This window comes from Engystomops pustulosus, chromosome 9 (genome assembly GCF_040894005.1).
Source record: "Engystomops pustulosus chromosome 9, aEngPut4.maternal, whole genome shotgun sequence".
In the NCBI taxonomy this organism is placed as follows: domain Eukaryota; kingdom Metazoa; phylum Chordata; class Amphibia; order Anura; family Leptodactylidae; genus Engystomops; species Engystomops pustulosus.
Genome location: NC_092419.1, coordinates 87,735,071 through 87,748,864, shown reverse-complemented (window position 1 = coordinate 87,748,864; position 13,794 = coordinate 87,735,071). Strand labels below are relative to the sequence as shown.

Sequence of the window (13,794 nt, the reverse complement as noted above, 5' to 3'; positions counted from 1 at the left end):
ACACAATGAGGGGCTTCTTTAGTCCATTTCATTATGGGGTTGTGGGGCGCTGCTGCAGGGCATTTCATCACTAGGAGGGACTGCTGCATGGTGAATTTCTTTACTGGGGGTGGCTGCATGGGGCATATCATTACTATGGGGACACTGCAGTATGCATTACATTACCGGGGAAGGCAGCTGCAGAGCATTTCATTACTGCGGGAGGATGCTGGGCATTTCATTACTGGGGACAGCTGCATGGGACATTTAATTACTGGGGGAGGCTGCTGGGCATTACATTGCTGGGGGAGGCTGCTGGGCATTATATTACTGGGGGAGGCTGCTGGGCATTACATTACTGGGGGAGGCTTATGGCATTACACTACTGGGGGAGGCTTATGGCATTACATTACTGGGGAAGGCTGCTGGGCATTATATTACTGGGGGAGGCTGCTGGACATTACATTACTGGGGGAGGCTGCTGGGCATTACATTACTGGGGGAGACTGCTGGGCATTACATTACTGGGGGAGGCTGCTGGGCATTACATTACTGTGGGAGGCTGCCTGGGCATTACATTACTGGGGGAGGCTGCTGGGCATCTCACTACTGGGAAGGCTGTTGGGCATTACATTACAGGGGGAGACTGCTGAGCATTACATTACTCAGGGAGGCGGAGACCAATGAATTACTAAAGTCAATCAAATCGAGTTTTCCCGATATTTTGTTTTCATTACTCTGTTGATTTTGGAGCATTGGGTATCTTTTCCACCTAACTAGCTGCTCCTCAAACAGTCTACACCTATGGTCACGGCTGACAAATCTGTTAAGTGCTGCAGTCAAAACCATATTGGTGCTGGTGGCCACCCCCACTGACACCCAGTTGCCTTGAGGTTCCCAGTCATGTCTCTATTACACCCTGCCTTACTTCCCTTCCCATTCATCTAAAAAGAAACATAATCATAAGCATATTACGTATCCCATAACATCATCACATGAAATGTGATATATTTTCTCTTACCGAGGTCCTAGCTCATCTTCACTGCGCCACACAAAGTCTCCAAACTTCTCATACAGCGTATTGTAGTGATGCTGGACTCGAAGAAGCATTGATGCAGATACTTCCATCAGGGTGTTGTATGCTATCTGCTGCTCCTTGCCACTGGTGTACCCGTTATATAATGTATAAATTCGATCAGCGATTTCTGCAGCACAAAAGATTTATTATCATAGGAGCTTTCCATTATACTGTGGACATAATGAATAATGTATAATGCCAAATCATTCCATTCGGCTAAAATAGTGTTCATTATTCGAAACCAACATAAATGAGCTGAAACTGACCCCCAACACTTCTGTCTGGGTCGGCAGTGCCAACCATTAAATTGTTGCAATGCTAGAAATGATGGTGATGGATCAAGCTAAGTACACTTTTATTTGGTTACCCCTGGCCTGGCCCCTAGGACCATTTTAGTTCTTCCTCTACCGACTGCATAGGGCTTAAATGTACTTGGACAACTTAATGAGCCTCTGTCTGTCTTCCCAGCAAGAGGAAATTATGCAATAAATAAAGAGTGAAAAGCAGATTAGGAGGAAAAGAGCAGAAAGTAGCACTTTGCTTATATAAGATATAATACAAAGTTTCTAGTACAGGCAATCTCCGGATTACAAACAGGTTCAGTTGGTTAGGAAATCTACAATTAGGAATGTAATTACTTAATTAGATACTGCAGGTAGATTCCCCAAAGATTCGCTATCCCTACAAAGTTTTGACTATTTTCTAAAATTTAGCCTCTGCTTTTATTATACTAATTATCTGCAGAAGTAACTTGGGGCGTGGAGTAGCCTATATGAGCTCCATGGCTAAGGATACTCCACTCCCCGAGTAGCCTCTGTAGAGCCGCCTACCTGCGCGTCCATGATACCTATGAATACGCTGGTATGGCTCACGCAGGTGCAGTGAAGTAACATTAAAGGACACCTGTCATCCGGTCTCTGCCACTAGTCCTGTCACCACTACCTGTTGGAGCAGCTCACAAGGATCCCATCCCAGCCTTTATCTAGTTATTTCATACATTAATCATTGCAAAATCATCATTTCTTTATTATGTAAATGAGGCTGGTCACATGGTCAGAGGCAGTGATGTCACCCCTGTTACCCCTCCCCTCTCCTCCCCCTGCTCATATCTGTGTTTAATGTATAGTAAAGCATTGCTAGTGTGTGTGCTGCAACTGCTGACATGCTGCATCCTCCTAATACACAGAGACACAGACATCAGCTACACAAGTACCTGACATGTTCTGCTATAACATGGCTGCATCCTGGAGCTGTTGTATCTCTCCTATACACACACAGGCTGCAGGGGGCGCCAGCACCAGGAAGCACATGGAGGAGCCATAACACCATTATACCTCACACCATTATACAGGCTGTCAGCCATGTGTATAGTAGTATCTCATACACACAGGCTACAGGTGGCGCCAGCACCAGGAAGTACATGGAGGAGCCATTACACCATTATACAGGCTGTCAGTCATGAACTGGACAGCTTGAATATGCTATGACTCATTGGACATCTCACAGGTTATTTGCATACAGCTTTAGGACCTCATTGCTTAAGTTTACAGGCATGTAGAGGAACAATGAAGGGATAGAGGTAATGCTTTCTATTGGCAGTTTATGAAAATATATTTAGTTTAGGGGGTTAATTTGCCTGACGGGTTCTCTTTTTATGAAGCATAATCCAATTATTTTTGTCTCTGTGACAATAGAAGTTTGAAAAATTTGGCCTTCAACTCTTATGTTGACCATTGTCACCTACGGCTAAAGTGCAGTAAATTACCAGCATCCAGAGATCTTCATCAGAGGTCACAGTGGCCAGAGAGGTATGAGGTCAGAGAGGCTGTAATTTGGGGTTGTCTGAAAGTCGGGTGTTCTTAAGTTAAGGGGACTGCCTGTGGTTGCTTGCAGGGTTGATTTATACAAAGTTTGTTGAAAAGTTATTGAATATTTTAAAAGTTTCTCTTTTTTTCAGCAAACAGCAGCAATTCTCTCTATATAATTTCTCTGGAATTCTGTGGATTGAAACTAAATTGTAATACCAAATCCATGTTATAGACTGCTTTGTGAAGTAAAGGAGACCATAGGATTTAAATCTCGGACAACAGATCTTCACGGGCCATGGAGGTTCTCCTTTTCTACTGAATTTTAACATTAACCATCATAATAGCATGGTAATAAAGCTTTCTGATACTTTGTCCATGATGTGATGCTTACCTTCAGCTTTACTATCATCCACTAAAGAGCAAGCAGTACGGAGTGTGACTAAACTTTGGGCTGAATGGCGTCCGTGAGTGTCCACGGCAAAAAGACTAAACCTGTGGAAGAGAGAGACAGTACATTAAAAATGAATGTAGCTATAATTCTTACATTTCCAAAAGAATTATTTTAGGAAGCAAGTGAACAATATTGGGTCATTTTAAATAGGATCAGTGTAATTGACCTCACCCAGTGTAAGCATCTGGACAATGTCCTATACTGGTGGTCATGGCTCTCCATGCCACGTCTCTATAATGCAGCAGGTTGTTGGGGTCACTGCACCTCTGCATGCCATCAGTCTGCCTCCGTATTACAGGTGGCCCTAATCAAATATTTGCTTACAAAAACTTTTTGTTTGTTGTATGACAAGTTGTTTGTTAAGATGCCACTGGGGATATGGCTGGGAAGGGCTTAAAAAACAATTTACTACCTATACTCACCTTTCTCCTCACTCCCGTTCACCCACAGCACCGCCCGTCAATGCTGGTCGCTCTCTCCAGAGGCTGGCAGTGTCGTCCAGACCTACTACCTGAACTACGGTTTATGTATGTGTGCGACTATGGCCGAGTGGCTGTGGCATCACCGAAGAGGTAAGTATAAGTGGTTAATAGTTTTTTTAAGCCCCCAGCCATATATCAATTTTTTTTTACACCAAGGGAACCTCTTTAAGATCTATACATGAAAAAGTCTAGAGTTTTCTCTCCATTTAATGTTTCAGTAGAATACCATGTAGAAGAAAGCGGTCAAGGAAGTATTAAATGAATTTTTTACACCAGGCTGCCGGCAGAAGTTTGTAAGACACTGCTGGAGATAAACTATTCTCTGCAATGAATTAACAGTGTAGAGTATTTTTATAACCATCGGGGAACCCCCTGTTCCGAGCGCGACATCAAAGAAATATTGCGTAACTGTTGGCCAGAGTTAGGGTTTGGCCGTGTTTTTTCGACTACTTTGCCTGCTTCAATGCCAAACATCTCGGAGTGTGGTGAAATAATTTTGCAATCCCATGTGAAGATTACAGCTCTTGAACACATGGTGTGGTTAGAAGGTTAGCATAGACTGCCATGTTTTTAATCTTTATAATACTATTAATGTATTGAAATGTTTTAATCAGGTTTTGTAAACTGAGCATATATATTGTCAATTACTGGTGAAATAAGTTCCACAAAACTGATCTACATGCCTTAAACCACGTTTATTGTGATAGACATCTTCAGTAACCCATCTGTTGACCCTTTCATGACCACAGTATCGGGATTCTAAAGCAGTCGTTGAGGGTACTACTTTTGAAGCTCCGCCTGACTCGAGTTCTTTTGAATTAGGCATCTTTCTGGCATAGCCTAATAGAATGCCTGCCAATGCTGAAAGTATTATATAGGCTATCAAGTGATTGTCTGACAAATGTTCTGCTTATTGAAAGCTGCTTTCATCCTTATAACTCCTATAACAGGAGTTCAGGCAGTAACAAGAGGATGGAAACCCCCTGGCCAATCATAGCCATGGATAGTTGCTAGGGTCATTAATTTCCCAGACAGACTGTTTGGCCGGCAATACGGCAATATGCTGGGTCAGAAGGCCAAACCCCAACTCAAAACCCGACCCTTGGGTCCTCTCGTCTTTAGTTTGGACAATACAACCAGTGATGGCTGGTGCCGTGCAAGAACAGGAGGGCCAGAGAAAGTGGGTATATCTACTCTGTTTTTTAAGACCCCCTTCCTGGCCATATATAGAATCCTTTTTTTATCCCCGGACAACTCCAGCCAACAGAACATGTAAAGAATAATGGGGCACTTTGATTAAGGGTCCGTAGGAAGCATTTACGTCGGGTGTCACAATTTTTTCCGATTTGCCCTGATTGCCATAGGTTTTTGGCACACGATCGGATTGTGGCGCAAGAAGGTGAACTCCGGCAGACCTCAGCAGGGGGGAAGCAACACGTGCAGGAAATTGGACACACGATCTTAGTGAATCGCGGCAGCTCCGAATTCTTGTCGGACTGTCCGGATCGGCGGCGTCAACGGAATGGGTAAATAAATGTGCCCCAATATGTCTGTAGGTGAGCTGCCTAGTAAACTATCCAAACAGTAAAGTATTTCTCCATACACTACTGACATATAATGTCCACACCAATCAATGCCCAAAGGATTCAATCTGTATATAACAAACTGTTCTGTCAAATGACCCAGATTCCAGCTTCACTGTCACTTTGTTTTGAGGCTTTTAACCTTTGTTAGTCTGTGTAGGAAATTAGAGTCCAATTTGCTCCTATCTTAATTGGTGGCTTCAGTCTGTCAAATATTCATTCACAGTTGATGTCAGCAATGAAGGCTGATAATTCAATAGAAATCAACATGGCAAAATAATAATTATAAATAGCACTATAACATAGGAAGAGGAAAGCAAACATGTAGAGTATTTAAAAAGTAACCAAAGATCATAGTAACATAGTTTATACGGTTGAAAAAAGACACATGTCCATCAAGTTCAACCAAGGAAGGGAAGGGATTGGATAAGGAAGGGATTTAGGGGAAACAATTCTATATAACATAACCATCAATGTTATTTAGGTATAAAAAGGCATCTAGACCCTTTTTAGAAGACAAAACCAGAAGAAATGAGAAAAAGAGAAAAAGAAATGATTAAAAAGCGTTGCCCTTATCCCTAAATAGTTCCCATCTGTGGTTGCAATGTTCAAAAAAATTAGTTTTTAAACTTATATGCAACTCACCTGATGTGAGTCCAATCACTCTCAGTGAGTCCTGCATGTTAAATTTTACTTGCATTGCCCTGCATCCTTGTTACCTATGACAGGTCTCACTTCTAGGACATGCTGCTGTATGGAATTTTGAGTGACTTTTATTACATCATTGGGCACTTCATGTCATGTGACCAGGGTGATTTAATCTAAGGTCCTTTACCTAGTAACATTTGTAACGTCTACCCCATGTATGTATCTGACCACATGAAATGACAGCATGCCTCCATGGGGGCATGAGGAAGAGTAGAAGTCCATAGGAGCATGCTGTGCTGTGATTTCATGTGATCAGATACATACATGGGACCTGTAAAGGACCTTACATGACATCACCCTGGTCACTTGACATTAAGTGCTGAATGCTAAGAAGAGGCATGGGATAAGGGGAGGAGTAGATGGGAGCGGCTGACTGAGCAGGCCACACCCTATGATGCCAGGTAGTATAACATGAATTTGATTTATGGGGATGTAAGAGAAAAACATTTAGCTAAAATAAAGGTGTCAGTTAGTTAATATGGCTCTATGGGAACCTGACACTAGCTGCATATGTGAAATGTGGTGGACGGTTCGCATTAGGTCATTTGGAGTTTTGGTATATTTCATTTTATCCTCTGGTCCAAATTCATTAAGATAACTGCTTATTCCTATATACATGCGCTGGTTTCATGAGCCTGTCTTTTGCAATGAACATTGATTCAGACAGCGCCGATGTCCAAGGCAACAGACAGTCGCTCTCCACAATTTGCCACTTGAGAGAAACTGTAAACGTAAAGTCAAGGTGACGCATATACCCATGTGTACAGCTATGGACACACTATTGGCTTTCGGACACTATAACAATCCCTTTAAAGTGGCGTTGTACAGTATTAATCTCGGATTCATATCCAACAACTTTTTCATGAGACAACTTCGTCAAATAGGTCCACTTATAGATAATACATGCAAACAAGCTAGCAAAAAATTCTGTATTTGAAGGAAGTGTGGCTCCTTCTTGTACGATACAGGGTGTGCAGCTGTCCTCCACAATATATTTAGCTTATTGATTTCCTTCTATAATTGGTCTCAGCTTACTTGTAAATACTGTCTGCTTCCAAGCACTTGAAAATGACAGAGTAAAGATTGTTGTCTGACGTCCCGCCGTGGCTTCTCCCAGCTGCAATGCAAGCCGTACCCAAACCAGACAGTAAATCATCAGTGAGGCTGAGGGACTCTCCTGGCAATATACAAAAAAGACACAAACATAATACAAACTCATTGAGGAGAATAATACAGCCACTCCATGTCGTGCACGGTTCATCTACAGCATTCTATAATCAGTCTGCGTTTCCCATTACTCCTTACGATATCACATATCTTCAGCGAGTAACTCAAAGCTTCTAAAGAAAAACTACCATCAATATCAAGCATGATAAACCAGGGACACTTACTCATTGATCCAGGCAACGTGACTGTGGTAGTCTTCTCATAGTTGTTTTTCTTCCACAATCAACTTTTAAAATTATGATAATGAGGCAGAAGCCCTTGGGGGGGGGGCATTGCCAAAGCAAGACCAGGCATCAGTAACACAGCCTATAACCCTTTCTCTCCCCCTCCCCCTGTTCCCTAAACACTTACTCCTCCCACCTCCCTGCTGTAATTTCACACAGCGAGAAAAAGAAAGTGCTCCACACACACTGTAACATGCCCACCCAGAGCCCTTCTGCTTCATTAGCATAGTTTTAAAAGTTGATTTTAAAAGCATGGAGGCCATGGATATCAAATATTAAAAGAAGATTACCACAGTCACGGTGCCTGGATCTATGGGTAAGTGATCATGGTTATCATGATGGATTTTGATGGTAAAGTCATGAACTTTTGACAATTCCTTAATTTTTAATATAAAAGTCTCTGGAAAATCTGCTTGCCATAGCTGTATTTTGCAGTGGAAGCTTAATGTCACTAAACCGCACCCACTGTAAAAATGACACATTACCTGATGACCAATAACATTAAAATTCAGCTGACCATAATTTGTTAATTTATGTGAACCTGTCACCATTTCACCATGTCTTTTTTAGCTAGTGAGAGGTTTCAATAGCCTATGCTATGCTGATTTAAAAAATGCCTTAGTCAGCATTCTGAATAATTTCAATACTTTATATGAGTTTAATTCACATTACCTGTCTCCCTGCCAGAAGTGTGTGGTGAGTCCCAGGGGAGGGGCAGCTGCAGCCTGTGTGTGGATGTGAGCTGCAGCCTGTGTGTGCCTGTGTTTCCTCATGCATTCTTCCTCTCCTCAACACCATCCCTCTCCCTCCCCTGCCTTCTTAATGCTGACAAAGGCATTTTTGAAATTAGCATAGAATAGGCTATTAGAACAAGCTAAAAATCAATTAATTCCTTTATTTATATAGCACACACAAATTACGCAGCGCTGCACAGAACTTGCCAAATCAGTCCCTGTCCCCAATGGGGCTCACAATCTAATCAACCTTCCAGTATGTTTTTGAGTGTGGGGGGAAACCTGGAGGACCTGGAGGAAACCCACACAAACACGGAGAGAACATACAAAATATTTGCACATGTTGACCTGGACGGAACTTGAACCCAGGACCCCTAGCGCTGCAAGGCTATAGTGCTAACCAGTACCTTGCAGCACTGGGGTCCTGGGTTCAAATCCCATCCAGGTCAATATCTGAAAAGATTTTGTATGTTCTCTCTGTGTTTGCTTGGGTTTTCTCCAGGTCCTCCGGTTTCCTCCCACAATCCAAAAAACATACTGATAGGTTGATTACATTGAGAGCTCCATTGGGGACAGGGACAGAGTTTGTATGTAAAAAGTGATTGATAAAAATATAACTTTAGTCCTGCACATTTCGATTTTCCTCTTCGGGAGCAATGATGTGCTTCCCTGTTCTCTTCCCATAAAGCAAACTTTCTTTTTTTTCCACATCCAGCACAATCCCTCATTGGTGACAGATTTGTATTCTCTTCAATGGCTTAGTTTCATGATTACCGTTAGTATTTCTCCATTAGCTTATTAGTTTATTGATTTATGTATACAGTTTTTCCAAGCAGATTACATTGGCGCCAGCTTTACTGTGACAATATTATGTTGGCTGAAAATATATACGGTCATCCAATTCTTGTTATCATACATCAATATGATCCATCGCCTATTGTGTTACTTTTATTCCCTTGTCTTTCATTTACTAGATTTCTTCTGCTGGTGTAAATTATATTTTATCCTTAGAGTATATTGTAGCTGAGCTATTTTGGCTGAGGACACATGGGTAATATTCACAGAGTGTTTTTCACATTTGTATGATATCCGTGATTATTGTGGGTAGCTTACTGATCTATTTTCTACATGAGAGAAAATTGCAATATGGACCACCTGCGGACCACTGACTTCCATAGAAAGCAATGGGACCCTTTTTTTCTCACTTTTTGACATTTAAATTTTAGCCAACCATTTATTTTCAGGATGTTAAATCTACTATATGGGGGGTTATTTATCATTGGTTTTCCTGGGATTTTTAGATTTTTCATTGCTAAAAAGTCTCACAGTACTATATACACCTCTGCATTAATCTGGTGTAAACATAGAACTACTGCTAGTGCAACACCGTGCAAAGCCAGATTCAGTCTCATAAAAAGTCTCATAGTTACTCCAGTCCCCTGCTGGTCTATGTGTTGGGACTTGTTATGCATTGTCTTGAGACTTTTTTGGGACTTTTTGAAAAAAAAAATCCCAGACAGAAAATTGACCATAAGAACATTTATTAAAGGGCCACAGTCACTTTAATGAATCTGATGGAAAGCAAAGCTCCAAAAATATACATAGAACTGTCCTAAGGAGCCTGGTGCATGGCTTGCGACACAATTTTAAAGTTAAATCCCGCGCTCTGTCCGAATCAGTCAGATTTTTCGACAGCTCGTCCCCCAGGTTTCTTTCGCTTGAAAGAGAGTGCAGCTGTGCCACAATCGATCGCGTGCGACACAATCTCCTTCTAAATTCCTGTCCTGACGGAAACCCGACGGGAATGTGCCCACTGGACCTTTAGTAAATAGGCCCTATGCCACATGCTGTCCCAATCCTTGGAGGTGGCATAAGAGGGGGGGGGGGCATTTTTTTTGCTGTCCACCAGTACAAACCTTGTTAAATCACAAGTGAAGGATGGCTGCAAAAAAATAAAACACCTGATTTGGGGTTATTATTAAAGGAAATATACCACCAGAATTAAGGATTGTAAACCAAGTACACTTACATGAAGGTGTGTGCACCCTCTGACAGGATCCGCTCTTCTTTTAGCTTCTCATTCCCTGGTTTTTACAAAAAAGTCTTTAAAAATATGTTTATGAACCTGAGGGGCTCCAGGCTCAATAAACAGCTATGGAGACCGGCACCCCTCAAGCTAATAAGCATAAATTTAAGGCCATGAAAGAAAATCAGAAATGTGTCCATCCAGCGTGGCCCGAATTTTAATAAATGCTACAGATGGGTGTCTGAAAGATCCAGTATTGTCAAGCAGTAAATAAATTCTGTTTTTCTTTAGAAAGAAAACAGGTCATACAATTGGATAAATCTTGTAGCGTTTGCATGAGTGTCCTACTCCTTGATGGTGGGTGGAGTCGGTGACTTCAAGGTTCTCTAAATAATTTTTTGGGTGGTAGTGGGTAGATGACGAATATGCATTGTTTTGGATTAGGAATTGAAATGTCAGATAGTAATAAAGCTTCTGAGTCGTGATCAGAGGAGATCATGAGTCACCTTATTTTTGTTATTAAATGGATAAGCTACGTACATTGCAAGGTTGAAAAAAAAAGATATTCATCTCGCTCAACCTATTATCATCCTAAGGATGGCAAAAAAAACAAAAAAACAATTAGGGAGTTGAAAATGAAAAACTTCTTTGCTCACAATGAAACTTTAACTCTTGTAGCCCCTTCTAAATTTTCCTTGCACAGCTTTTGGCTATGACTATACAAGTGCTGCAGTTGCCGACATCCATTGCAAAGGACTTACACTACAGGCGGCCATTGATCAGTGGAAAGACAGTGAACAGTAAGGGGTAAAGTTTGGCATCCTCTGTTCAGCAGCAGACATTGTGCTCCCAAACTCCCAGACATTGAGCTTGATGTGTTGCAGAGCAGCCAATCAGGCAACTTTACATCCCTAACAACTTGTCATCGCTGTGATTGGCCAGGTGGAAATTTGGTGGACACCAATCACAGATGAATAGGCGGAGCTGCCGGACCTAAAGTTCGGGTCCACTAATATCTACTCAAGATGTTGAACTCCTGCTGATGCTGAGAATTATTAGGTCACAATTAGAGATGAGCGAGCACTAAAATGCTCGGGTACTCGTTATTCGAGACGAACTTTTCCCGATGCTCGAATAACGAGCCCCGTTGAAGTCAATGGGAGACTCGAGCATTTTTCAAGGGGACCAAGGCTCTGCACAGAGAAGCTTGGCCAAACACCTGGGAACCTCAGAAAAGGATGGAAACATCACGGAAATGGACAGGAAACAGCAGGGGCAGCATGCATGGATGCCTCTGAGGCTGCTTAATCGCACCATTATGCCAAAATTATGGGCAACAGCATGGCCATGACAGAGTGACTGAATGAGGCTAGATAGCATCTAAAACATCCAATAATTGACCCTGACACTATAGGGGACGGCATGCAGAGGCAGCGGCAGCAGTGGCAGGCTAGAGAGTCTCATGGCGACATACCCTAAATGGACTCAGGTTTCACCAAAGGAGGTGAAATGATTTCCTATGTGAACAAAAGGTTGAAGGTATATTTAGTCGATAACACAGCATGGTGGCGACATAGTGACCAAGTTCCATAACGTATCTGGTGAAACACCCGAAAAATGAGCCTGACACAGCTCTTTTGATAAGGGGACGACATGTGGAGGCAGCCATGGAGACAACTTCCATAATTAAGAGCGACAGTATGGGGCATTCATATTGCGCTGCTATGATTGCAACTTCAGGTCTCCAGCATGGCGGCGACAGATGGGCCGAGTTCCACTATGTATCTGGTGAAACACCTAAAAATTCTGCCTGACACAGCTCGTTTGATAAGGGGATGATGTGCTGCATATGCTCTCGTGCTCCAGCGTCTGGGGTATAGAGAGTTGAAATGAGACATTGGTGGACGCTGTGGAGGATCGTGGAGGCAAAATGGACAGGAAACAGCAGGGGCAGCATGCATGGATGCCTCTGAGGCTGCCTAATCTTGGGATGGAGCTGGCGGTCCACCGCCAGGCGAGCTTTCGCCTGTCCAAGCCCCTGTCTCTCGGCTCCTCCCCACCCAAAATGGGCCTGGGGGCCAGAAGCGTTTACTTTGAAAAAATTATAATTTTCAAAGCAGGCCGGGTCGTTTGAATATTTCACCTAGGAATAATGGAATAGCACAGTGGTTCTACTTTTAATTGTTTTTACGGAAATGGTTCCATGATTAAGAGCGACAGTATGGGGCATCCATATTGCGCTGCTATGATTGCAACTTCAGGTCTCCAGCATGGCGGCGACAGATGGGCCGCGTTCCACTATGTATCTGGTGAAACACCTGAAAATTCTGCCTGACACAGCTCGTTTGATAAGGGGACGATGTATAGAGGCAGTGAACTAGTAGTAGATTAAAGGTGCTGCAGTTAAAACTATGTTAGTTGGATCTTGAGATGGAGCTGGCGCTCCGCTGCCAGGCGAGCTTTCGCCAATCCAAGCCCCTGTCTCTAGGCTACTCCCCAAACAGCACTTCTAAGAACCTTTTGTATAAGATCAAGTGTAGTAGCGTTCTTATAAGATTAGGATATGGCGGGTGAGGGGAATGTAAACAGATGCGCAAGAAGCGCTGAAATAATATTGGTAAATGATAAAAGTTTGCCAGTATATTTTGTGGATTACACAGCAGGGTGGCGACAAAGTTAACAAGTTTGATGTGGAATGCCCTGTAATAGCTCTTGGGCGGTGTGCCTTTTATCGCCTAGGCTCAGCAGTTTGAGCACCGCCTGTTGTCGCTTAGCGACGGCACTGCTGCTGTGCCTAGAGCAACCGACTGATGGCGCCATGCCCACGGATGGTAATTCGGAGGAGGAGGAGGTGGAGGAGGGGTGGGAGGAGGTGGAGGTATAGTAGGCCTTTGAGACCTGGACCGAGGTAGGCCCCGCAATCCTCGGCGTCGGCAGTATATGACCAGCCCCAGGGTCAGACTCGGTCCCAGCCTCCACCAAGTTAAGTGTAGTAGCGTTCTTATAAGTTTGGGATATGGCGGGTGAGGGGAATGTAAACAGATGCGCAAGAAGCGCTGAAATAATATCCGTAAATGGTAAAAGTTTGGCAGTATATTTTGTGGATTACACAGCAGTGTAATCAACAGATGCGCAAGAAGCGCTGAAATAATATCGGTAAATGATAAAAGTTTGCCAGTATATTTTGTGGATAACACAGCAGGGTGGCGACAAAGTTAACAACTTTGATGTGGAATCCATAAAAACAACCCAAATTTCTGCCTGACACAACTCGTTTGATAAGGGGACGATGTATGGAGGCAGCTATATGGACGACTTTTGGAGGTAGCAATGGAGACAACGTGTGGAGGCTGCTATGGAGACAATTTAATTTGGATAGTGCCTGTATGTGGCAGTCCAAAAAAGTTTTCAAACCAGAGGAGCAGGTAGGTGGCCCTCCAGAAAAATGAAATAGATTGAGTGCCTGTATGTGGCAGTCCAAAAAAGTTTTCAAA

The 13,794-nt window shown here is 42.9% G+C and overlaps 1 protein-coding gene across 1 annotated transcript in view; it reads right to left on the bottom strand.

Moving 5' to 3' along the window:
• Nucleotides 1-13,794, bottom strand: part of ASTN2 (astrotactin 2) — a 377,384-nt gene that overhangs the window by 16,834 nt on the left and 346,756 nt on the right. The window contains exons 19-21 of the mRNA XM_072124956.1: nt 7,125-7,266; nt 3,257-3,357; nt 1,001-1,184 (exon numbers count right to left, since the gene is read on the bottom strand). Coding sequence (XP_071981057.1) covers nt 1,001-1,184; nt 3,257-3,357; nt 7,125-7,266 — 427 coding nt within the window. The remainder of the gene's footprint in view (nt 1-1,000; nt 1,185-3,256; nt 3,358-7,124; nt 7,267-13,794) is intronic.